This window comes from Pezoporus occidentalis, unplaced genomic scaffold, assembly GCF_034315485.1.
Source record: "Pezoporus occidentalis ecotype Australia unplaced genomic scaffold, CSIRO_AGI_Poc_V1 ctg177, whole genome shotgun sequence".
Classification (NCBI taxonomy): Eukaryota; Metazoa; Chordata; class Aves; order Psittaciformes; family Psittacidae; genus Pezoporus; species Pezoporus occidentalis.
This window is the reverse complement of record NW_026913607.1, coordinates 494,941-522,826: the sequence shown is the minus strand read 5'-3', so window position 1 is coordinate 522,826 and position 27,886 is coordinate 494,941. Positions and strand designations below refer to the sequence as shown.

Genomic DNA, 27,886 nt, shown 5'->3' with positions numbered 1-27,886 from the left:
CAAAGACATCCCATTTCCCCAGTTCTTCTCTAGGATAAGAGGCCATTTCCCATCCTGAAGTGCCTCTTTTCCACACTTAACCATCCCATTATGTCTCTACAATACAGTTTAAGAATGTTAAAAAACAACCAGTAAAAACCACCTTGCCCACCCAGACACCAAAACCAGGGGGCTTGGGTACCACCACTGGCACTCGCCACAGGCAGCACCAAGAGTGGGGCACAGTACATTTCAACAGGCAGCATAATAAATACTAAATAGGTGAAGAGGCAAAAATCAGAAGAGCTTCACAGTCTGAAGAGAAGTACATCCTATGCAGCTGTGAGACTGGAATACCTCAAGCTTGAAAAGGAGTGCCTGAAATTCATGGGTTAAGAACAGGGCTGTTGTATTTAAATCTGAAATAGCTGGCTGTCCAAAGCCTAAAAGCGATAAGGCAGCCACGTGACTATTTTCTCTCAGACTACAGAGATAGTAAAGGAAAAAGATTACAGCAACAACCTCACACCACAAAGGAAATACATATTTATTTACTAGTGTTAAAATATTTTTCTGCCCTCTGTCTACTATAATTCAGAAAAAAAAAGACTAGATATCCAACTGTTTGGCCAGCACTCATCACAGGGCTTTTACATTGTGTTCAGTGTTCTATATTTATTTTTTGCTTTACGTTTTACTTGGCATTTTGCCTTCCTAGAAACAATTAACTGAAGCTATAATTGGGACAGAGACTGCAATCCAAGGCTAAAATTTAGGCTTAGCTCACCAATGAGCCAGGATAATAATAAGCATCTTCATAGAACTGCTGTGCAAATTGTGTGTGCACACACACTTTCAGACTTCGGATGCAAAGGAAAAAAACAAGTGTATCAAGCAAGCTGGCTGCTTGTAGAAAAGATTTCTCACCATTAAGTGTTCTGCATGCAGTGCCTTTGCATCCAGCAAGAACAAGGGCATTAATACACACCAGACACAAGAGATGCTGAGTATCTGCAGTGTTAAAATCATAAAATTACTGTTTACAGAAGTCTGTAGTATGTACTACCATTGAAAATAGTGCTAATTTCTGCACATTTTCAGTGTAAGCAAGGCAAAATAAAAATCTATGCAATCAAGGCATAGATTATTAATGGTGATCAAACATCACTTTTAAGCCCCCATAGATCCTACAGCTACACTACTCTTCCTGTCTCTCTCAAAAAACACTGTTCTTCTCCAGGGCCTCATGATATATTGGTCATGCTCTGCAATTTTCTTAGCACTCCCCCCACTCCCCCTCACCTTCCCTTCCCCCCCCCCCCCCCCCCCCCCCAAAAGAAGGCTTTCAATACCAATTAATATTTTCAGAGCAGCAAACACTATGAAAGCAGAGACTCTTCTCTAGACAGGAACACAAGGAAAAATCTTCAAGAAACTCGCTTTCTCAGAAAATCGCTTCAGGTTTGTTTTATTTGCAGGCAGGAGAAGGACCATTAAGAGAGTTTTGGCTCTGACAGCACCACTCCAGCTAGGCACTTCACCCTGACAGACACTCAACCAGAGGATTTAGAAAGAATAAAAGGATGGCTAGATAAATCTCATTCCTCTGCTCTGTCAGCTGTCAAAGAACAGCCTCACTGGTAGTTCAATGACTTAATACTCTAGCAGCTCTTAACATCCATTAAGGAGGAGTTGGTGAATTCTGTATGCAGTTAAAAACCTCAAATGCTGAAAATTTATTCTACTTTCCCTTGCCCTAACAACCAAGCAACTGCTGAAGAGCAGATTTTATTCTCTCTTGCTCTAAATAATGCCAAATTGGAATGGAGAGTGTAAGGAATAGTTCTACAGGTACAGGCACTACAAGAGAGTACATGAGTGGGCAGTGCACCTGTGCGTACATGAACACATGAGCATGCATGAGCGTGTATGCAAGTGGGGGAAGAAGGGAACACTTACAAATTTAATATGCAATTTGAATGGCTGAATGAGGACAGGAAAAGAAGACATTTATCACTTGAGCACTTCTAGCACACATTACAAGTAGACGTGGAAACAGCCACGGCTCAACTACTCTGTACAATGGTAAAATGCAAAATTTAAAGTAATTGTTACTGGGTTTTAACCTTTTTATGCAGCTATTTACTTCTGAAAACCAGACTTCAGAGCAGACTCTCTATATATTGGGCTCATTCAGTACATTTATGTTGGAGGAACTCTGCCTTTGTAACCAGACAGCACCACCAGTTTCTGGTGACAAGAGGCTCTGAACAGGTACATTGAGAGGGTTTAGGTATGGATACTTGCATCCAATCAAAGCTGGGAACAAGCACCAAGCACTACAGCTCTGCCAGTTCTCCCCCAGCTCCCATCTAGGCTCATTCATGTTTCCAACACAACCAAGAGTTTGTCAATTTTAGCAGGCACAGAAACCTTACCTACAGCATCCTGCAACATAATCTTGAGTTTCACTGCTTCTAAATTGAAGCTATTCTCTCCCCAGGATTAAGCTAGGAGACAGGACAGGCAGGCTGACCCACCCAGACATTCCTAAAATAACAGGGTTTTTAGAAATTTTGCTGGAGTTTAATTTTCAGTATTTCTCCCAAGCAACTTCTAAGGATATCTGGACAGAGTTCAGCTGGGATAATACAAAGCTTTTGCTTTACAATCTGCAGTATGCATATGAACCAGTGGATCTCCAAAACAGATTTGTCTTGGGAAAGGGGTATAGGAAAAGATAGTGTCAGGCTGCTCTTGTAGGCCAGGTAGATCAGAGTTGAATCTCTTTTACAGCTTCTGTTGCTCACCTAGTCAACAAGTCTTACATAGACAACTGTTAAACATGGCTGCTTCTAACCAGCGCCTTGCAAAACAATGTGGACATTGACAGTATTAGAGCTGTAAGAAAGGAAAACTGCAAAGAACAATTGGGAGGTAAAGGAAGGATAAAATAAAGAGATCATCAAGTTTATGTTTAAGTAGCTTCCCCACCCCACTGGTGAATTATAGGAACCTGCTGCAGAAACGCTGAACTAATGTATGGAACCCATAACCTCAAGTGCACAGATAATCCTTTTCTTGTCCAAAAGGCTAAAAATCCACTCACCTCTAGGACTACAAGATGAAAAATGCACCACACTGAGTAGGACATTAAATACCACAGAAAAATCTGTTTTAGTGGCCAGTGCTAATCAATAGCACTAGCATTAAGTTAGGCACCAGCCAGGTCTCTCTCACTCAGTCACACTACTCAACAGCTTTGTGACATGGTCTCAAAAAATTTACTTGTTTATAGAGGGAGGAGAATAAAACAGTATAAAGCCATGCTCCATTCTAAATCCACCAATAGGATGTGTGCCTCTCTAGCAATTAAAACAACAAAACAAAACCCAGCAACTTTGAAAGCTCTCATTATCAAGTTTCTATAGTTTTTATAATATGACTTGCAAAGATCAGAGAAAGCATCTGATACCACTGCATTCAGAGCTCAGAAAGAAATGTCTGTTGCTGGATCAGAGCCCTGCTAATGGTATGAGGGAAGTGGAAGGGGACAACATGACAAGAAGGGCAGCTTCAGGCCCTAGAAAACAAGGCAGGCTTTTAAGTTCTATTTCCCAGGTGCAGACTGTTGACACCAGAAAGTGGAATGCATAAGTGGGACATGCCGTAAGACCTATAATGTACAAATCCAAAACTCTGTAGCATCAGTATTTTTATATGTGAGAGAGATACTTTACATAGATAACAGGTGCAAGCAAAAGAGAAACTTGTGCAGAAGAGTTTCCGCAAGATCCTCTCTTGCAGGATCAAGATGGGACCAAGGAATGAGCGACATATTACCCATGAACTCTGAAAGCAGAATCACTTACCTAATGCTGTCACCATCACACTGACAGGTGCAGATGTTCTCTCCACCACCTTATGCCAACTCCCGTTATGCAGTGGCACCCAGACAGCCGCTTGGCAGAAGTAGTAGCCAGAGTTTCCCACATCCACATCGCGTACCAACAGGCGATAGGAGTTCCTATCAACATGGCTCAGGCTGATGAGAGTTGAATCGCTGACAACAGAATCATGGTTCACGCTCAGCAAAACCTGAGCATCTGACAAGGTAGCATCAGGTGATGCAGAAAAATACCACATCACCTCTGCTTGGAAAATACCACTCCGGTCTGTTGTGATGTTGCATGTAAGATCCAGGGAATCTCTTTCAGTCACAGACACATTGCTTGTTGAGATGACCACATCTAGAGCTTAGAAATGAAGAGATAAAAATTTAAAAAAAAAATTACTTTGTTTTTAAAGCCCACTGTAACTTATTCAGGACTTCATATTCTATTACAGAAGCTTTTGAAACTGCTCAGTAGCCTTACCTTCAAATGTCTGCAGTATATTGAGCTACATGATCTCAGGTGTGTTGCAGAGACATGAAACAAAAGCAAACAGAAGGCAGCAATAACTCTTTATACTGCCAACTCCTCCACTTACTGCTCTGACCAACACTCACTGTAGACTTTAAAGCAATGCCAATAGCCACTTAAAATACATCTGTTCTCCTCCACTGGCCACTATTTTTATGGCCAGCACATATGGTCATTAGCCAGCATTCAAATGGAACCTTCTGCATTCTGCAGGTTATCAGGCTAGCCACAGCTTGTTAAAAGAAACCCACGGAATGAAAGTTTCAAGACCAGGAGTAGAAAAGCTGGCCTTAGTTACTGGTTAGAGGTGAAACAGGGATGCTGTATGTGTTGTTTGTAAACCTTAATGCAAATCATTCACCAGGTCACCACGTCTTCACTTGCTCATTCCCTCATTCTACATTGCCTAAAGATTAGATTTGGATCTCAGCACAGCACCACTCCCACAGTTTGTAATGCAGCTGCTCTTAAAGTCTCAACTGAGACCAGTAGACAGGGCTGCTAGAGCAGTGGCTCTTCCCAGCAGATCTATGACAAAGACCAAAAGCAATAATACAGATTGCTGCCTTAAATAGGCAGCCATGACTCTGGTGCAAATTGGTGACTTCTATGTAAAACTATGTTCTACATAGTTTTTACAGATAGGTACCCATCTGTAAAAGCTTTCTAGGATTATCATCAGGAATGAGAGACAACTTCTGTCTTCATGAAATAGTGACAGGCATTCAGAATCTGGCAGTGAATGCATACAGAAGAACTCTAAAAAAAGAGTTTACCCATACATATATTCTCAAATGCTTTTTTTGCTGTTGTTACAGACATGTCTAAAGGCCTCAGTTATGTACCTAATGTGCAAAGCACTATTAAAAAAAGACATACAAGAACAAAGTTGGGCCCATAGACATCATGATTTTAGGAGACAGAAGTGATGAGCAAGTAGATAGAAGAGCAACAGAAAAAAAACCCTACTACACAGTTACACAAGTAACCTGTGCATGAATTTGTTAGAGATGTTAATTCATCTTTTAGTTTGGGATTTTTAATTTTGTTTCTACAGATTTAACTCTACAGGTTACAGCAGGTGAGAATGAGGAAAGTGAAACTACCAGGCATAGCTGATTGTTTCATTTAAAACTTCAAGTTGCATTTACAACTTCAAGTCCTACTACAGGATGCATGGGTAAAAATTCCCACGTTTTGCTGGAGTGTAACCTATTCCATTTAGCATAACTTTAAAAAAAGCCTCCATGTCCCAACAGAGTGCCAGTGCCTGAACTAAAAAGGAAGGCAAATACTTCACTAACAAACAAAAAACAAACACAAAGAAAACCACACATCCAAACCACATTAAAAAACTGCACTGGTCCTGGCTATCTTCCTGGTTTTAGCCATTGATTAAACCCCACCTACTTAAACCAAGCTCTTCAAAAGTGTGACAAAATAGAGAATTACAGCTCTTAATTAAGCAAGGCCTGCCTCAGCAGAAAGCACCTGCAAGCTTTACTGCGTAACAGGCACCCTGAAAAAGAGGACACAGATTGATCCTGTCAGATTTCACAGTCTAAGTACCATCAAGGTACTAAAACTACATCCAGATGAGATACCAAGAAAAACCCAGCAGTTCTGGTTTCTTCCTATAGGGATTAAAGGATTACAAAACTGAAAAGATAGCCTTTGAAGTGTCTGAACACTTTTAAAATTGCGTCATAATCTCACATATCTGACGTACAATCACTGCCTGTTTTTCCACCTCTTGAATGTCAAGATGCATCACCCCTCACTTTCCCTCCTCCAGCTAGCAGTGGTAATGCTAATACAATTAAGTGCTTAGGTGTATCTATTGCTGACACCAGTATGGGCAGGGATATCTGGATATCTTCTGCACAGCACAATATATATTTTTGTCTCCTTAGTCAAGAATGCAATGTTGTGTTTAACAGAACCATTATTGTCCTAGACCCCTGCCAACACAATGGAGCAATCAGACCAGTGATCCAGTGCTCGTGATAAAAATCACTGGATAATTTGTCATGTTAAATTATCACTGCTTATCTTGTTCTTTTTATGATTTTTTAATAAACAACATACAGGAAAGCTTCATATCTGTCACTGAATCACAAGCGACTTTTACAGGGGAAGTCCAGTTGTTTAGTGCCATGGGACAGCCCTGTGGAGTGAGAGAGCAGAGGGAAGGTTTGGAGTGCTCAGGGGTTAAATACAATAAGAAATATAAAAAAAAAAAAAAACAGAAAAAATCTGACGTGAACTAAGCATGAGATAAAATCTTGATCTAGGCATCTAAGAAGTCCAAGTCAATGCTTCCATGCATCATCCCCCTTCTCCCCAAAATAGAAGCTAGAAAAAAATATGTCAAGCATTTTCTATCAGCTCAGATATAAACAGACCAGATCTCCAAACAGTACTCTAGGTTCTCCTGGAACACAACCTCATTTAGTTCAGCTCAGCCAGTTTCTGCTCTCAAAGTATCACAGTATAGACAGCACTGCTGTAGCTACAAGGTGTGACCCCCAGCCCATAAGTAACACTCACCAGTGGGCTGGATTGCCACACTTGCTATCTCCACGCTCTTCTCCTGAATCTTCTGCCATGAGCTATCTGCCCCTCTTACCCACTCACTCACAAGGCATCTGTAGACACCCTCATCCACTGACAAGGCCTGGGACACAGATAACCAGTATGCGTCATTTGCCCCCGTGTCCAAGCGAATATCTCCATTATGGTAGCGCTCTTCGTAGCCAGGGCCTGGCTGGAATTTGCCCTCATGAGTCAAAGACAGGATATCGCACCAAGTTGATCCATTTTTGCTCTGCCAAGTCATATGCAGATGAGTGTGCTCTTGTGAGGTGGTAATTGCTGAGCAGTGCAGCTTGAAGGAGTCACCCTCAGACAGCCTGAGAGACACTGAGGAACGTGCTTTTGAACCACTCACGGATAAGCCATCGGAAATCACTATTAAAAAAAAGATCAAAGACACAAGCATCATAAAACAGAATCAAAAAAAGAACACTCAAGCTGACCTTTCCAGATATAAGGCAATAAAACTGCCACAGAGAAACACTTGGCCAATCATTCCTTCTTCCACACATAAATATATTCAAGGAACAAGGAAATTCAGCTGAAAATCCATTAAAAGGAAGTGCTTCATTTGAAACAAGCCAAGACAAGCATTCAAATTCATTTATCTTTCCCCTTACTTTAGTTTCTTATCCAAACATCATCATTTTGACTATTCCCATCCAGAAAACCATCTTGATTTTCATGGGAGTAAAAGATAAAGAGACTTGAAAAAAATAGCCTCCTAAGTTATTACTGAAGAGCCCTAAATGAGAGAGCAAAGTTAGGATATGACTGCAGTATCATCATGCTAAAGAGGAAAATAAAGATTACTTCTTTCATTCAGAAGGATCCCTAAATGACGCTATAAATGAAAGAGAAGACAGGCTGGTTTTTACCTGAAGTTAGCCTCTCTACCCAGAGGCTTAGGGATATTAAATATTTGCAGACATCTTCAGAAATCTTTCTGCTTAGTTTTCCCATTTTTATTTACGTCTTTACTAGACAGAAACAAGTAAAGTGGTGTTTATAGTAAACAGCCTCTCTTTGTTTCTTCACCTCACTTGCCTTTGCTATCACACTTCCCAACTTTTGATGCTGGCTTTAGAAGAATTAAACAGAAACAAGAAGAGGAGGAAAAAAATAATCACAATGCTCATAAGCAACAGAAGTTCAACATTCTTAAGAGCACATCTATAATCAATATCAAAAACAAATTTAGAGCACACCTCACTCTTCAGAAATACCTTTCACTTGGACCTCCGCATCATAATTTCCCTGAACGGTGGCATCAGTGCTGGGTGTGGAGCATTTATATCTCCCTTGATCAGTTGGCTGGATGTTTCTAATCACAAGTTCCACAGCATCATTGCTGATCCGTCTCAGTTTGATATCCCCGTAGCCTACGCGGTTTTGGTACTCCTCAGAGGTGAATGTAGAATCCCAGGTACTCACTATCCTTAGGAAGTCAGTCTCCTGGGAGAATTCCCAGTCAAAGTTCTGTTCACTGGGTCCATCGTAGTCACTAACACTGCAAGGGATCTCCACCTCCGTTCCCACGACTCGAATAAGAGGACCTTTGGGAACCCTCACAACACGCCCTCTGCAGACGGCTAGGCAGGAAGATAGAGAGAAAAACACACAGTTAACAAAGGAATTACCAGGACAGCATAGAATAAGATTGGGAATCTCACTGCAGAAAGCTAGAAGTAGTAAAACCACTATTTCCCAGTAATTTGTAATCTCATTGGAGCAGGAGAACTTAAACGCTCTATTTTTATAGAGTACAATCTTTGTTTCATTACTTAACACATAAATAACAAAATACTGCAAGAGAGAAAACTATGAGGAGGAAGAAAAATAAAAAATAAAAAAAAGTGAGAGAAGTAGCCATAGATCCAACGTGTACCAGTTTCTCTACTACAAGCTAAGTGCTATTCAAGATGCTTAAACACCACTAATAAGTGGTTTTCATTACTAAATTGAGGGCATAACTTAGCCAGACATTTTTATAAGACTTCTCCTGACATCAGTAGAGGGTTCAAAGTAGGAAACTAATTCTTCCCTCGCTTGAGGGCCATAAGCACAGTAAGTTGACTTCCTCCAAAAATGTGCAGTCATTTCTGCCCTGAAGAGCCGTGGCTTTTCTCTAACGCAGGTGAGCTTCCTCACCTTCCTAATTGACTTGTAAGAGCAGATTTCAACACAGTTTGCTTGAACAGATTTGTGCAACCACATCTGTTTCTAGCACACATTTCCTCTTTGGTGGAAGTCCCAGAACAGGGCAGCATGAGCAGAGGAGGCTCCCTACAGATCAGAGGAACACACAGTGTTCAAGACCATGTCGGAACCTGTCAGGATGGACCTTGTCTTGCTACAATGCTAGAGGGACAAGAGCAGTTTTCTGCAGAAGGCTGGCAGAACAGCATGTTACTTGAAGTGTGATCCACTTCAAGTAGCTAGAGGACCTGGCAAAGATGCAGCAGGAGAATTTTCTGGTTGATTTGGCTCTGTATCCCAAAGTATAACTGCAGCAGTGTGCATGGATTTTAGCAGGTTCTTACTTCCTAAAAGAACAAACCAATTTGATTCATAGTCCCAACCAGAGAAATCTTTTCAGAATGAGAGGGTTACCACTTAAACTCAGTCTCCACACATGAACAGCCTACTGCATCCCACCACCTCTGTATCCTTAGCAAAGTATTTTAGGAGCCAGGTAGAAGAGGAGAAGTCAGAACGCTGAAGGACAAATCTTGCTAAAACCAAGACAGTGGCCATAATAACATCAAAAGCAGTCAGACCAAAAGGCTGAGCTGATACCACAGAGGCAAAGCCAAATTTAAACAAACAAAACACCCAACACACTAAGTCCAACAACCCACAACTGCTCTAATTCACCAGCTACACTGGGACATGAACACCAATATACTTGCTGAGCCTTTCCCTTCCTATCACTCTGTATGTCTTCTTGCTGCAGATTAAGACCCCACTCACAGGCTTAGGACCATCATGCCAAGAGGTATCCAGGTGTGTGAAAGAAGTTAGTCTCATGGACAGAAACCACTAAACCACCAAAAAGTGTATTTTTATCCCCAGTTGCTGCTCAGCAAACAGCTGAACCAAGGGCTGACACTGGCTTTACCTCCCCGGTTCCTAACTCTTTGATTTGCAGGCTGTTCACATGGACAGGCTCAGTCATAGAATCATAGAATCACAGAATCATAGAATAGTTAGGGTTGGAAAAGATCTTTAGATCATCAAGTTCCAATCCCCCTGCCGTGGGCAGGGACACCATAACATAACAGTCATAATATTCCAATTTCGTCATTGCCATGACCTTCTGTATTCAACCTGAATACTTCATGAAACTTACTTGTAATGCAGACTGGGGTTAATCTCTCACCCCTTATATCCCTCCCAGAAGATGGTTATTATGTACTTGACCAAATGATTGACTAGCCCTAATAAGGAAGCTGGACTTCTCTGCACCATTCATATGGAGATCAGAGCAGAAGACCTCCACTATGTAATGTTCCACAATCAGATGTCTTTAAGGCTATCTCTCTAAACACAAGCACCATATAGTAAAATCATTGGTACATAAAAATAACTAACAAAAAATAAAGCTGCAGGACTCTTGATGTATTTCCTTACTAGGTCTTAAGTTGGAGCCCTATTCAATCTTTCAACTTACCCTCTTAGAGCAGCAGGTAAGCTTTAAAGTGCTGCCTGACAGTCAAACCAGCTTCCAGCAGACCACTGTGAGAAGTCAGCACAGGATCCTGACTGAGGGCACCCCTCAAACACTGACATCTCTCTAGAAAATACTCTCCTGTGACACTAAAACAAGTAGACAACACTATTCTGCATGTGTCTTTAGCTGTAGACCCACATATCACCTACCACCTACCTACCACCACTGCACTAATCCAACCTAGAGGTCACGAAGGCATGACTAATGTGGCAAGAGCTGCACATTTGTGTTTGAGATTAGCACCGACAGCTCAGTTTCTCTTCTTCCAATGTCACTAAAGACCATTTGACAGTAAATGAAGGTAGGGGGTGATTAGCACCTTCATAAGAGAAGGCAGGCCAAAGGGAAAGATGTGGGCGCAGGGACTCCTCAATGGATCTGTTCAGAGACCGTAGCCTATTGATGTGAAGCGATGACTATCCCCCTTCTCACAGCACAGTTGCACAAGCAATTCCAGTTTAACACAAAGTTGGAAGGAGGGTAGAGGCACAGGCTGCAGAAGAGAAGAGATCTGTAGCATTTATACTTTTATTCTCTGCAAGCAATAACATTTGTTACTGAGAAGATTAATCAGGATTCTTCTAAGGCAGGAGCAGAGTCAGTATCACAACGTAAGAGAATGAGAACTTAACTGCAGAGCACCTCCTGTGCCATGACTACAGGTAAGGAGGAGCATGTGCAGGGCAGACACTCCAAAGGGTGAGCTGCATTTCTAGGCAACCCAGGACACTCAGTATCTAGCAAGCTTGAATTCGGGGTTCTGTCTTTTGTGCTGCAACAGTGAACAGCAAGAGAATCCCTAGGTACTGAACAGAGTGTTAAGTTCTTTGTTGTGCATCAGGGATTAACATTTCATGTAACTGCAGTGGAAGACACAGAGCTACATACACTGATCTTGGCAAGAGGTGAGTTCCATATTACTCTGGCAAAAAAAATAGAAGCTTTTACAAATGTTTTATTCTTGCAGTGCTCCATATTATTCACATACACTCCCAAAGCAATCCAGGTTCAGCATTCATGATGCAAGAGCTACAAACACTGTAAATTTGTTGGAAACATTTATTTTCCATGACACCTAATATATTTCACTGTTAATATAAGGTGACATGTTCATAGTGATTTCATTTGAATCCCATTTAATGGTAGTAACAGATGGAGCAGGACAGAGCAGTGTACACACTAGTGACAGAAAACAACATAACTTTGACAATTCAGTATTTTTCAGTATCACTGAGACCATCAAAGATTTGTATTTAGCAGGAACTCTGTAACTGGCTCGGTATCATAAACTGCAATGCTGGACATCAAACCTGCCTGAGCACGCTATTAAAAGCCCAAATACAAAACTTTACCAGACCACCAGATGAAATTGCAATTTTGTTTTCCAAAACAAAAGATAATGGAGCTCCTGTAACTATGCCAGCACACAAACACAAGGGATAGGATTTGTTTCTTGGGCTCATTAGGTGACAGGACTACCAGGCAACACTGATCCTTTTGCAGGCTTAGGCCAAGAAACATCCAAAAAGTAGAGCAACCACAGAGCTGTCATGGCTGTTTGTCAAGCAGCTCAATTAGAGGATTCTCCCAAGGAAATGCATGAAATAATCTATCAGGAACACAGGCAAAGTATGGCTCAACTTAATAAACTGGGGCCTGCCATCTCAATAATACAGTGACAAGAGAGCCAAGACATAACTTAGGCATTTTGGAGCTAGTATTTGTTCCCTAGCAATGGTCCATGAAATACTCACATTAATTTACCTCATCACCTAGATGCACCATCTCATTGCTGTCATTAAATGAAATCCTTTCAAAAAGGATATCAAGGAAAGCAGATGACTGAATAGATAAGTTGTGAAGTCAATCTGAGCACATTAAATAGCAACCTGTCATTTTTAGGAAAATCAAGAAAACAAGCCAGCAAAATTGTGCAGGATCTACAGAACAAGTGATATGTTTAAACTCTTCAACAAATGATAACAGTTCCTCAAGAAAAGGGCTGGTGAGGATTTCCTCTTGCATTAGGGGCATTGCTCTAGATGAGAAAAGTCTTTCAGGAGCTTCATCTTCACACAGGTTCTGCACCTATGTATCATTAATGAAAGAAAAAGATGAGAAGTATCTGTGGAGTTGCTTGCAAGGCTGAGAAGGTATTATCATTGCAAAGGACACGCTTCTGCTTCAACACTCTCTTGCACAAGGTGCTTCCTCCACCCTGCACTAGACAGCTCTAATAAGCAAACAAGTTCTCTTAGCAGCCCAGAGGGGCAGGTTTGCTCTCTACATCCACCAGCCAAAGGAGAATGCAATGTGACATGCAGTAGGAAGCCAGTTAAAGGCAAAATGTAAGAGCTGAAGAATGAGTAAATTGGCTCAGACTAAGCACTCCAGACGTTGCATCAGGAAGACTTAGAACACACAGTCCAGCTCCTCAACAAAGGCAGTCACGGGAGACACAGCAACAACTTTGCTGATGCCTTTCATCTCAAAAGAGTGTTCTGAACAAAAGGTCATTTCATTTGCTGACTAAACTTTACCATATCTGGGAAGGAAACACAGCAGTCCTCTCAAATTCACAACAGTTTATGACAGGAAAAAGATACCACAGCCAACTTAGCAAGTGGTGGTAATGACTTTTCCCTCCCTGAACCCCTCCATTTATTTTCAATCTAGGCACCACTTTGCTTCAGCGGTGTGTAAATGAGGGGGTTGAGCAGGGACAACCCTTCTAGTGCCACATAGGAGAATAAGCAATGGATTCCCCACCATTAAAGCTGTGCACTCTGCCTCCTATTTCTAGCAAAATCCCAAATGTCCCACTCCTGTCCTGCACTACTTAACTACATGGTTTGAGACATACTAAGCCATTTTACAAGTGGAGGAGGGGGAAAAAGAAATATTTTGATTTTGCATCTTGTTTTGTCCCACCAGACACACATCCACACCTAAAAAAAGACTGACAGATTTTTAAGGCCTGAAAGATCTGTGGCATATCATCTGAAGATATCAGAGAAGAGCGAATGAAACAGTCCATGAGAGAGATATTTACATTGTTCTCTCCCAGGCGGTTAGGATTCTTTTTTAGATAATGTAGAGCTCTTATCAAAAGGAATTAGCCTGGGTGTAATTGCTTAAAACCCATTATCTCTATCAGGATGAAGAAACACATCCTGCATCTTAAGTGAAGCCTCAGAAATGCTATCAAACTGCAAGGCTGCTGGATTGCTCTAATCTCCAAAACCATCTGAGATATCTCAGAAAAGCTGTATCTCCAGCACTGGGTGAAAACGCAACCACCTTTCCTGATGGACTCCATCTATACCATGTGGATTAAGATTCACATGAAAAGGTTAAAGCAACATATTTTGCAGCACAGTAATGACCTGTTGTCTTCCCCATTCACCCCTCACCCACTACCCCCAAGAAAGGGATTTCAAATACACCTAAGCAAACCACAAGGCTTTCACAAGGACACAGTTCTTAATTATCAGAGAACCACAGAATGGTTTGGGTTTGAAGGGACCTTAAAGATCACCTAGTGCCAACCGCTTTGCCACAGGCAGGGACACCTCCCACTAGACCAGGTTGCTCAAAGCCCATCCAACCTGGCCTTGAACAGTGCCAGGAATGGGGCAGCCACAGCTCCTCTGGGCACCCTGTGCCAGTGCCTCACCACCCACACAGTAAAGAGTTTCTTCCTTATGTTCAAATTAAACCTACCCTCTTCCAGTTTAAAACTGTTGTCCCTTGTCCTGTCATTATCAGCCTTGGTAAAAGTTTCCATCTCTCTTGTAAGATCCATTTAAGCCTCGAAAGGCTGTAATATGGTCTCCTCAGCTCTCTCCAGCTTAAACACTACCAACTCTCTCAGCTCTTCCTCATTGAAGAGGTGTTCCAGCCCCCGTCTGGACTCTCTCTAGCAGATCCATGCCTTTCTTGTGCTGGGGGCCCCAGAGCTGGATACAGTACTGCAGGTGGGGTCTCACCAGAGCAGAGGGGCAGAATCACATCCCTTGATCTGGTCACATGTCTTTTGATGCGACCCAGCATACGGTTGGCTTTCTGGTTTGTGAGCATACACTGCTCGCTCAAGTCCATTTTTATAGTCCCCAGTATCCTCAGTCCTTCTCCACAGGGCTCCTCTCAATCCCTTCATCCCCCAGGCTGCACTGATAAAGGGGATTCCCCTGATCCAGGTGAAGGACTTGGCCTTGTTGAACCTCATGACGTTCATATGGGCCCACTCCTCAACAGGTCTCTCTGGATGGCATACCTTCACTTCAGCAAATCAACTGCACCATTCAGGATGCTGTTGCGCACAAACTTACTGACAGTGCATTCATTCCCACTGTCTGTGTCATTAATGATGACACTGGACAGTATCAGTCTTAATACAGACACATGAGGGACATAGCTTTTTCTGATCACCTTTTGGACAGTGAGCCATTGAGGGCAACTCTTTAGATGCAGCCAGCTCCTTATCCTTCAAGTAGTCCATCCATCAAACCCTTCTCTCTCCAGTTTAGTGACAAGGACTGTGCTAAAAGCCTTACCAGAGTCAAGGTAGATGACATCAGTTGCTCTTATTCACCAAAGCAGTCACTCCATCGTAGAAGGCCACTAGATTAGCCAAACAGTTCAGTTAAGGTCCTTTCCAGCCCTAACTATTCTATGATTCTATGATTATAGTTGAAACCTAGCGAGACAATCACCTGAGCTCAGCATTAAAACTAAACAGATTTTCCATCCTTCTCCCCTACTCTTTAAAAAAAAAGAACCACAAACACAACCCACCAAAAAAAGCTAATATCACTCCTACCCTAAATACACAAAACACACCAGCCACATCTGGCCCAGTTGGGCCAGATTAACATCTATCAAGTCTGATCTGATCTGTTCTGCCCAACAGAACTGTTTGGACCATATTGCTTTGGATAACTACATAGTAATTGTCTAGTTCAGATCTGAAAACAGCAGACAGAAGGCCTTATCTAAAAAGACAAGGATAGTAAGAGAACAGTACTTCACCATATAAAACACTGTATCACTGCAGATATTCAGCAGATCATCTGATCACTGCCCAAATATAATTGCTTTGGAAAAACTTCACTGAACTGCCTCATAAGAAGGAAGGCCTTCCTTTGCCATGTCTCGCTGCTAAGGCAAATGCAACAGGTAGAATTGCCTCTCTTGCCATCTCTTGGGCTATTGGGAATAAAGAATTGTACAGCTCCACCCTTTTGAAGACCTCTTCCACCAAAGCATGCAAGCCATTTCAATTCCCTGCCAAAATGAGCTATGGGAATTTACTGTAAGTGTTTCTGTGGATTATACCTGCTACAATAAAAGGAGACCATAAACTACAGTGGGAGCTTGTAAGGCAGTAACCATGTTCCCTATGCAGTACTAATTAGAATTTAAAACACCACTGCCAGCTGTTGACAGCACAGATCCCACTGTGCACCACTTTTTCCCAGTCACTGGGACAGGTATGCTACTGGAAGGTAAAGCAAGGCATACAGCAGGCAGAGGGGAAAGGATAAGCCATCTAAAACTTTCCCAGCTGTGCAAAGCAGAAGGCTAGTTTGTCAAACAGAGCAGCCCCTGGCAGGCAGAGAACTGTGGCACCACTGGTCCAAACAGAACAAACATCTAGCACACACAGAGATAACAGTACAGACTGTGTTTTAGATTCCTCTGAGAGTCAAACAACTCCATCTCTATTTCCCTTCCCTACCACTGACTGACAGTTGAAGATAAAAGGCTGTATCAAAAGAACTACTTTTGATAAGCCCCCAGAATAGCCGAGAATAAAAAGGGAAGAAGAAAAAAAAGCAATGAAATACAAGAGTCAATATGCTGCTTCTTCCTGGGCCTCATCTGGAATACCTGTCTCTGCTAACGACTTTCATTTACTTACCTCCAAATAGTCTCACAAAACTCCATTTTTATCCTACTCTGGCAGAGAAACCCATTTAGGTTACCTGGTGACATCTGACCAAAAAGTCCAGGGCCTCTAGCGATGGCATTTAGACCTCCATGCAAGACAGGTGATTTTTGTTGGTTTTTTTTTTGCTTTGGAAGTAATTTGTGCTGCCAGAGGAGACATTCAATATGTTACATTCTAAGGAAAACAGTTGACAAAGCAGTAAGGACCACAACTCAAAGCTGAAGAGCTAGCACAGTTGGAAGCTGTAAATACTCGCAGAAATGCTGTATCTAAAGTATCTTCACGCTTTCTTTAGTGGGGAGGAAGACACAGTTTAAAAGCTGTAACACTAATTCCAACTCAAGAGGAGTGAAAACATTTACCAATTTTAAAAAAGTCCTCAAACTGGAATATATGGAATTAAAATAAGTGCTGTTCTGAAACATCATTAACTTGCATTTATCTGTTATCTTAAATCTTTTCCAAAGCAGTTGGAACTGTGCAGAGCTGTCCAAATCCATTCACTTTATACTGCCATTTCCTCTGGGCAGAGACTAACCATTTCCATTGCTCAAAATGCTTTCAAATATAGGAAGTGCTGAATCCAATATGAAGTCTTTTACTTTTTATTGACAATTATACTGAAACAAAAAAGCAAAGAAAACAAAAACAAGTGGGGGTTTTGTGTGATGTTTTTGTAGGGTCATTGTTTTGCTTTGAGTTTTGGTGGGGTTTTTTTTGGTTGGTTGTTTTTTTGAGGGGTGCAGGGGGTTTTGAGGGGTTGTGGTTTGGGATTTTATTTTTGTTTGGGGGGAGGGGCGTTTGTTTGGTTTCCTGCTGGTAGTGTTTTTTAGAGTTTTTTTTACCTGCTTAAATTCCGTAGCACTCATCCACTGCAATTTAACTTAACACACCATCCATACCAAACATAGTCCTGTTTAAAGCCAAGTTAAATCTCAAAGGGATCAGAAGATGAGATTTTTTTTAAAAAAAAAAAAAGCCATATGCTTTCATAATCCAGATATTATTAAAATCTTAACCTCCACCTCCTCAAAAATTGGTTTTGGGGATCATTTCAAATCTCATTACACAGATACAAGTTTTCCAGCAAGCATTCCAGTGGATGAACAAAGGCATCAAGCAGGGTTCAGCAAAAACAGCAACAGAGGGAAGCCTGATTACAAACGTCAGCAGCCACAATGCTGAACAACCCGACACACATACTGGGCTCTCACACTTTCTGATGTAAATCCTGAAAGGCAGCTTCAGTCTGTCTGTGGTAGGAGATTATGGACGGAGGTGGCTGGGCAGCAAGGCTGCTGGAACTGCTGAACAAGGCAGCATATGGCACTGGCCCACCTTAGCTCCATGCTTGACAATTGATTTGTAGCCATAGGAGCCAGTGATGGGATGGATCTCAGTGTTTATAGAGTAATCCTTTTCATCTGTAATTTAATTATCTAAACAGTCCTACCTTCACTGTATAATATTTCACCAAATAATCTCCAAGCAAGCAGCCACACTAAAAATGCCAACAACAGATGCACACAGAATGGGTGTTACAGCATGAAAATGAGTGCCTGTGCACACAGAGATTAAGTGCAGTAGCACACCTATTGCCAGCTTGGACAAATTAACCAACTAGACCAAACTCATGCAGTAGGAGCAAGAGCAATTAGGAACACACCACAGGCATTCCTGTTGTCAGGCTTAGTGCTCATTTCACTTTATCACACTGTTTCTTTATATTAAGATGAAAACAGAAAGATACGTACAGCCAGAAAAAAGGCATAAGCAAATGCAAAGCAGACAGTTTAGCTTGGGCCCTATCAGCTGGTACCCCTGTAGCTCAGGAGCCCCCATGAGGTCTTTACCAAGGCACCTACACCACCGCTATATTCATACTGCTACCTGCAACCTAGAAAACCAGAAGCCAGAGTTGCCTGACCCCTTCTCTCAAAGCCCATAGATCCAATTAGCACTCAAAAGCCAATTTCAGGTCATACAGAGCAATACTGTTTAGTATGCTAATCTCTATGTAGCCTGCGTGTTAGGAGCAGAGATATTTTCCTCCTAGACAAGAAGGAATTGTACGCATGCGTGCACACACAGAATATGACCTAGGAGACATCAGGGCTCTTCCTCATTTAATACAAGATTTACATAACTAATTCTGTAACTGAGAACAGGACTGCAAGGTATTTACAAGTATTTGTTGCTGCTGAGCTTTTATTATTTGCTATGGTGCTGAACAATGAGAAGCTCTCTTAACCTTGAAAAGGCAGCAAGCCTGGTCTCTGGCATAAAAAAAAAAAAAAAGAAAAAGCAGGCACGTGAAATTACTTCTGTTTCAGGAAGGAACATTTTTCATTATATTTGTTTCCCTCTTGCAAAGGGGAGGATCAGCAGTTCGGAGGGGCAAAAGGAGGAAAGAGGTCCAGGTAAGAAAAAGATGAGAGGCCATGGACATTAAATGCCATCTAGAAGGTACAAAGAGCGTAACCTATACAGGCAATTAAATAAAATTACACCCACATGGGTCTGCAAAACAGCTGGCTTTAAAATAGGCATGCTGCAGCCCTCTTCATTATTTAAAGAAATCAAATACCAACATGGACAGTTCTGGAAACACAGCTTCACAAACAACATTCAAATCTATCTGGTTGATTGCATTAAGAATCCTGAAAAATGAGAATAAGGTATTAGATCAGTAGATGGAACTGAAGAGGGCTTACCTATTTACTTCACTGATGTTTAAAAAGCAAAAAACCTTAACCCCCATCACATAAAAATTTAAGACTAGCACAACTATCTACTTTAGCACCTGGCACAGTCCAAAAGGAGAAAAGGCTATAGGGGGCAGCTGGTTCTAAGGCCTCTAGAATCTCCCTATGCATGTCTGGGAGTTTGTATTGGACGAGGTCTGGTTCCACAGGCTAAAGACCCAAGGGCACCTAAAGCACAGAAGATACACTTCCACAGTGACACGTCTGGTTCATTTACATCCAAAGAAATCCTAATTACACACTCAGATTGCTTCCCAGTAAACAGCAATGTGCAGAAAGTGGGACAGTCAGGAGATTCATCTCAGAAATTCAATCCTCACCCCAAGTAATATGGTAATGAAAACGTAACCTGCATGCTCTTCAAGGATACTTAAAGAGTTGCTCACACTTCACTTTAACTTCAGTGTGGAAATAGGAATTCTTCCCTAAATCACAAATGTAAACTGAGCCATGAACAAGTGTATGTCCAGTATATGAAATCCACTCACACGTTGCAGTGTTGCTTATCCCTGATCAACAAATTTAACAGCCAAAATGTAAAAAAAGCGTGCAAGAGTCAAAAATTTGCTGGCAATCCTGGCCACCAGAAGCTTAAAGGCAAATTAGCTATGTAATTATCTGTCCATGCCCCTATATTCTACCTCCAGAAAGCAATTCTCACACATGAAAATAAGTGGTATGGCATGCAGCTGCTGTTCAGTTTACCAGAAGATTAATTTTACTGCACAAAAGGAAGAGTTCTTCTGGAATAGGAGGGCAGGTAAGTGCATGTGAGCAACACACGGGACATTCGTAAACCAGCAGAGCACTCAACTACCTCATGCAATACATACGCCTGGTACAACTCTACTCCCAGTTACTGCAGTCCTGGAAGAGAAACAAACTCTTCTGTACTTACACCTTCAAGATCAAGCAGAAGTAAGAAACCCTCCCCTCTTGTAACCAAAGTTAGACAGTTCAAGAAACTAAGAGGTTCCATTTTCAAAAAACCCTGTGCATTAACCTTCTGGGGAAGCAAGTCTCTGTAACATTTCAGGCTCACAGCCCTCAGGCCTTTCTATCACCTCTGAAAACCTTGCCTGTATTCAATACAGGGATTTTATCTCCAGTAGCAGAATAGCAAGCTATTCTGGCTGTAGAAGTCCATTAGTTTTCTCATGTTCCCATCACAAACTGAAACTCTTTTCTCCCTTTAGATTACATGCCAGCAAGTTTTCATTGTTACCTGTTTTGATTAAGTCACACCACTGGCAGCAGTATCTACTCTTACCCCTACAGCCAACACTGAATAGCCTCCCCTGGTATACAGAGTAACACACAGCGCTACAGAATGTGACACACATTTAAACTTTGGAGGGTATGTATGCCATTAGACATGACAAAACCCACTTGTAGCCATGTAATAAGAGACTGTATCACATCATATCACTGCTTGGAGTCAAGTAGAGCTTGGCATTCAGCCATTAGCTGCTAATTTTCAGATAAGCATACCTAAATACACATCTTAAAATGTTTCTTGTTATTCCCACTCTTAAGAAATGTACCTCAGATGTATTGCACTTAGCTGCTGCCACTGGCATTCTGTGTATAGGAAGGTCAACACCACAGGTGATAAAAGAGGAAGGGAAAATTAACATGTGGAGATCAGCCAATATGAATCATCACCCTGCACATTTCAGAAGATGAAGCTTCAGAGGTAGCCAAATACAACACCCATGAGCCAGCTAATTCTTGGAGGAAGTATCCAAAATTAAACATGAGGGCACTACCACCAACTTAACTCCAAGCTATGGATGTGAGGTGTCAACCTCATGAAGTTTAACCATGCCAAGTGCAAAGTCCTACACCTGGGTCAGAGCAATCCCAGGCACAGCTACAGGTTGGGCAGAGAAGAGATTCAGAGCAGCCCTGCAGAGAAAGATTTGGGGGTGTTGGTTGGGTTGATGAGAAAATGAACATGAGCAGGCAGTGTGCGCTTGCAGCCCAGAAAGCCAACCATATCCTGGGCTGCATCAAAAGGAGCGTGACCAGCAGGTCGAAGGAGGTGATCCTGCCCCTTTACTCTGCTCTTGTGAGACCTCACCTGGAGTACTGTGTGCAGTTCTGGTGTCCTCAGCATAAAAAGGACATGGAACTGTTGGAACAAGCCCAGAGAAGGGCCACGAGGATGATCAGGGGACTGGAGCACCTCCCATATGAAGATAGGCTGACAAAGTTGGGGCTGTTCGGCCTGGAGAAGAGAAGGCTGCGTGGAGACCTCATAGCAGCCTTCCAGTATCTGAAGGGGGCCTATAGGGATGCTGGGGAGGGACTCTTCATTAGGGACTGTAGTGATAGGACAAGGGGTAACGGGTTAAAACTTAAACAGGGGAAGTTTAGACTGGATATAAGGAGGGAATTCTTTCCTGTTAGGGTGGTGAGGCACTGGAATGGGTTGCCCAGGGAGGTTGTGAATGCTCCATCCCTGGCAGTGTTCAAGACCAGGTCGGACGAGGCCTTGGGCGATACGGTTTAGTGTGTGGTGTCCCTGCCCATGGCAGGGGTGTTGGAACTTGATGATCTTAAGGTCCTTTCCAACCCTAACTATTCTACGATTCTATGATCATGAGACAAAACGCTAGGATAGTAACGGGGTGTGCTCACTCTTCCCTAGGCATCTGCTCTTGGCCACTGTCAAGAGGCAAAACATGAGGCTGAATGGATCTTGGGTGTCGGCCTTCCCTCTCTTTCTATGTCTTTAGGAAGAAGGAGCTTGGAAGAAACACCTTTTACTACTGTTGCTGCACCTCAGTGACACCAAAGCTGGTGACCACTTGGTGCCCAGCAGTGAGAAGAGAGACAAAAAAAAAGAATAAAAGAACACAGAATTTTCAAGTAACTCTTAAAAATCAGAAGAGAGGGAATCCTTTTGAGCATGAAACAAGAGAAAGGTGGGTAGAGAACCAACAGGACATTAAAACACCAGGAGGAGGAGAATACTGGTTTTGAAAGATACCCAGAGGGAAAACACTTAATTGCTTCTGTTCTGCTCGTCTCCTTGCAGAGATGCCCTAGGTTACACTATTTAATAAGGCAACCTACGTACAAAATAAGTTGCTGCAATATTTGTGTGAACTTTGAAATATCCTGAAATTATTCACTATCACTTATAATCAACTTACACTGTTACAGAAAGCAGATTGCATTCACCCTAGGCATCCTCACATTTGGTATGCTAAGAACAGTTATGCCCTATAGTACATTGCTCAACAGCCAAACTTCATCCCAACAGAGAGCATGCCAGCCATTTTCTGGATCCTGAATGGATACACGCATCCAGCATAAGAACTAAAGACAACATTGCAAGTTGCAAATACCCATTTCAATGGCAACAGTGCCCTGCAAACCAAGTCTCAAAAGTCTCTACCAGTCACTGCATTAACACAGCAACACAATTTTCACATCAACTTCAAATAAATTATGCCTGGCTGCAAAGACGGCAGCTAACAACACAACAGTATAAAGCAGCATAAGAATAGAAGTGGAAAGTACACCACCAATTTAGAAAGTCGAAGGTGTTAAAATTCCCCTGGAAAGCTGTAGATGGACTTGGCCACAGACACTAGGATTAGCAGTTCACACCTTTAAACTGTGAGAGGATATTCTTAGTAGTACATTTTAAGTACCTTTAAGATTTCCAGCTAACAGGTGTCTCCCTGAACTGCCCTCTTCACTTGAGGGCAAACAGCCCTTGGGTTACAAAGGTGACATACTCAGTGCACAGGGAGAGCCAATATTTCCCAAAGGTACTTCTGATTCATGGTCCAGTTTTCTGGGCCTAAACATTGCTGTCAAATGTCCAGAGCAAGCCCCAATTTCTTTACCAGAAAATATCCTGGAAGCCATGTCCTGTTCATCCAGCCTTAGCACCAGAGATGATATGAACTGACATATCCTTCAGAATGCAGACACAAAACACACACACATATGTAAGAAAACAGAAAAAAAACAATAGAAATGTGAAATACACTCATACCATATCAACCTATACCCAAGAGATGCTCTTGGCACTTACGCCTTGAACTCGGGCTACAAAAAAATCTGAATTCAAACATTAACAAAAAAAGCGATAAGCAAGAAAGGCCCTGAATGCTGTGCAATACCAGGAAATTCCCTTTGCTCTTATGCTTCATAACATCTGAAGATAAAATTGCTTGAAAAAGTCAGTGTTATATCTAAGCCCCAGTGGGCAAATGAAAAAGAGTCATGCCCTTATTAATACTCAGAAAGAGATGTTGTATGCATGTTGTCAGAACTGTCAATGGATGGTTTAAATATAAAGGATCCTCCCAGCTCTGCATGTAGCCATGACCTGACAGCAATACACCAAAGAACCATAACAAAAAGACTGACAAGCTTTTCATACATAAATACATCAAAACTCTGAATTCTTCTTTTAATTTCTTCATTGTTTGTAAATTCACACTTTGAAGCTCCAAAGCACTATTTAAACTCCCTATTCACTTTTTATTTTAGTACATCACTAAATCCCCTGAGCTTAGTTCACTTGTTGGTATGGCCGTCAAATCGTGTTAACACCACTATTCTATAAGTTTTGCAGAGAGTAATCAGTATTACAAGTGTCGTAAGAAAGTGTCGTGGTTTAAGCCCAGCAGGTAGCTCAGAACCACACAGTCGCTCACTCACTCCTCCCCCCCTCCCTCCCCCCCCTTCTTCCTCCCAGAGCTCCCTGAGGGATAAGGAAGAGAATGGAAAGAATGTAACTCCCACGGGATGAGATAAGAACAGTCTAGTAACTAAGGTATAACACAAACCACTGCTGCTAACACCAATAATAATAATGATAAGGGAAATAACAAGGGAAGAGAATACAACTGTTCACCACCTGCTGACCAATACCCAGCCCGACCCAAGAAGTGACCTAGCCCTTCTGGGTAACTGCCCCCAGTTTATATAGTGGGCATGACGTGCTGTGGTATGGAATACCTCTTTGATTAGTTTGGCTCAGGTGTCCTGTCTCTGTTTCCTCCCAGCTTCCCCTCCTCCCTGGAAGAGCATGAGACTCAGAAAGTCCTTGGTCGGAGTAAACATTACTGAGCAACAACTGAAAACATCAGTGTTATCAGCTCTGTTCCCAGGCCGAAAGTTAAAAACACAGCACTGCACCAGCTACTAAGAAGGAGAAAAATGACTGCTACTGATGAACCCAGGACGGTATCCACCCCTTATTCCATACGTCCATACCATTCACATCATGCTCAGATCCCACATTTTTCAATATACTATCACTCTTATCTCATATATATATATATATACACACACACACACACACAGATATCACTCCTTAGTGCATAGAACAATCCCTGTAAAGCTGCTGAGCTCATTCGGTCCATGATGTCAGGCTCCATCTCTTGTAACAGTCTCTCAGAGCAGGATAAGACTGTATGCAATGTTAGACTGTTGCCTGCTGATGACACTGCGGAACTCGTCTGGTCACTGCTGAGCTCATCTGGTTTTGTCATTCTTTCTTGAGATGATGGTCAGAGGGAAGTCAGGCCCAGTCACTGGTGACCTGAAGACATCTGGTTGGTAGGCTATTAAAGTGCTACATAGCAGGCAATAGCATATAATTGAGTTCATTGGCTCTTTTCCCCTAAAATCAAATCCCCTTAAGGTACACATCGGACTTCCCCATCTTCCCGCATTACCCACCAAGTACATCCAGGTCCCTGAGCAAAAGCAATCCCACAAGTGCTTCCTTTACCTGAAGTAGGAATAACCCAGACTGTCTTCCCCAGCATATTCTTTGTGTGCACCACAGGAACTTTATCCCCTTCTACAGTATGTAAAAGTTCTGACTGGGCTGGGCCGGGCCAGCCCTGTTGGCAGATCCTCTGGTGTTAACCAACCAGGTGGCTTTTGGTAAACGTGTATCCCAGTGTTTGAAAGTCCCACTATCCATTGCTCTCAGTGTAGTCTTTAACAGCCCATTCTACTGCTCGATTTTCCCAGAGGCTGGTGCATGGTAGGGGTGTGATATACCCACTCAATGCCATGCTCTTTGGCCCAAGTGTCTATAAGGTTGTTCCAGAAATGAGTCCCCTTGTCTGACTCAGCTCTCTCTGGGGTGCCGTGTCACCACAAAATCTGTTTCTCAAGGCCTAGGACAGTGTTCCGAGCAGTGGCACGGGGCACAGCATATGTTTCCAGCCATTCAGCGGTTGCTTCCACCATGGTAAGCACACGGCGCTTGACTTGGAGGGTTGCTGGGAGTGTGATATAGTCAATCTGCCAGGCCTCCCTGTATTTGTACTTCAACCATCATCCTCCATACCAAAGAGGCTTTAACCGTTTAGCTTGCTTAACTGCAGCATGTTTCACAGTCGTGAATAACCTAGCCAGTAGTGTTCAGTGTTAAATTCATACCTTCATCACCAGGTTCTGCACCCTGGCAGCGATATCTTGCCACAGTGCAACAGCCCAGATGGGTTTACATCTGTGTTGCCAGTTGCTCTGCTTCCATTACTGTAACCACCCCCACAGGGCATTTGCCGCCATCCATGAGTCAGTATAGAGATAAAGTACTGGCCACTTTTCTCGTTCAGCAATGTCCAGGGCCAGCTGGATGGCTTTCACCTTGGCAAACTGACTCCATGCACCCCCTCCTTCAGCAGTTTCTGCAACTTGTTGTCGGGGACTCCACACAGCTGCCATCCATCTCTGATGCTTTCCCACAATACAGCAAGAACCATCAGTAAACAAGGCATACTGCTTTTCACTTTCTGACAGTTTATTATATGGTGGGGCCTCTTCAGCAAGCGTCACCTCCTCCTCTGGTGACATTCCAAAATCTTTGCCCTCTGGCCAGTCCATGATGACTTCTAGAATGCCTGGATGACTCAGATTTCCTATTGGAGCTCATTGTCGAATTAGTGCAGCCCATTTACTCCATGTAGCATCAGTTGCATGATGTGTAGAAGAGACCCTGCTTTTGAACATCCAGCCCAGCACAGGCAGCCGGGGTGCCAGGAGGAGCTGTGCTTCAGTGCCAATCACTTCTGAAGCACCTCGAACCCCTTCATAAGTTGCCGGTATCTCTTTTTCAGCTGGGGTATAGCTGGCCTCAGATCCTTTGTATCCCCGACTCCAAAAGCCGAGGGGTCGACCTCCAGTCTCCCCTGGAGCTTTCTGCCAGAGGCTCCAGGTAGGACCGTTCTCCCCAGCTGCAGTGTACAGTCCATTTTTTACATCTGGCCCGGTCCGGACTGGTCCAAGGGCCACTGCATGAACTGCCTCTTGTTTAATTTGCTCAAAGGCTTGTTGTTGCTCAGGGCACCACGTAAAATCATTTTTTTTCTGGGTCACGTGATAGAGAGGGCTTACAATCGAACTGTTATTTGGGATGTGCATTCTCCGGAACCCCACAGCACCCAAGAAACCTTATGTTTCTTTCTTATTAGTTGGTGGAGACATTGCTGTTATCTTGTTGATCACATCTGTGGGGATCTGGTGACGTCTTTCTTGCCATTTTATTCCCAAAAATTGAATCTCCTGTGCAGGTCCCTTGACCTTACTCTGTTTAATGGCAAAACCAGCTTTCAGCAGGATTTAGATTATTTTTCTCCTGGAAACAAACAGGAGCTGTCTGTTGCTGTTGGAGCTTGAGTATCTACTGTATTTGTCACTGGGGTTGGTGTAGTTGCTGTACTTGGAGTAGCTGCGTTATCTGTTGTAGTCAGAGTTGGAGTACCTGCTGTACTTGTCACTGGGGTTGGTGTAGCTGCTGTATTTGGAGCTACGTTGTCTCTGGATCTGATGGCAAAGCAACAGACATCTTTTTCCCTTTGAAGGTGCTGGACAGTGTTGAACAGGGCTCTGTAAGCATAGGCTAAGCCCCAGCACGTTGCCATGATTTGTCCCTCTCTGGTATGACCAGAATGACAACACACCTCATTTAAGTATTTTACTAGTTTTTTCCCGAATTTTGCACTTGTTCAATGGTGAAGTTCCAAAGCACTGGAGGGGTCCACTGGCCTAGATACTTGCGCATACTACCCCGCACACCCTGTCACTCATGACTGTACAGCCTTTGGGAAAATTTATTGGTCCTCCTATATCGTCGTCTAACCCTAGACAAGGCCAAAACCCAACTCTGCTTAACTTTCAAGATCAGACAAATTGGTCGTGGGTTAAACACACTCTGTGTGTGTGCCAACATGGTGATCCCCATCACAATCGGCAAGCAGGTCTCAACGGTACTCAAAGACCACTTAAAACCTTCAGAGCTCTCAAATGATGCTGTAAATAGCCTGGTGGGGGAGGTGGGAGCATAAGAAAATGTCTCCTTCATAGACTGACCACCCAAGGAGGGAAAAAAAGATGTGTAATTGCTAAACACTTCCATTATATACCTCCCAAAGTATAGAGGTGATGACCA

General features: G+C 42.7%; 1 protein-coding gene across 1 annotated transcript in view; it reads right to left on the bottom strand.

The window, feature by feature from the left end:
• Positions 1-27,886, bottom strand: part of PTGFRN (prostaglandin F2 receptor inhibitor) — a 74,692-nt gene that overhangs the window by 27,499 nt on the left and 19,307 nt on the right. The window contains exons 2-4 of the mRNA XM_062614654.1: positions 8,225-8,590; positions 6,954-7,373; positions 3,852-4,235 (exon numbers count right to left, since the gene is read on the bottom strand). Coding sequence (XP_062470638.1) covers positions 3,852-4,235; positions 6,954-7,373; positions 8,225-8,590 — 1,170 coding nt within the window. The remainder of the gene's footprint in view (positions 1-3,851; positions 4,236-6,953; positions 7,374-8,224; positions 8,591-27,886) is intronic.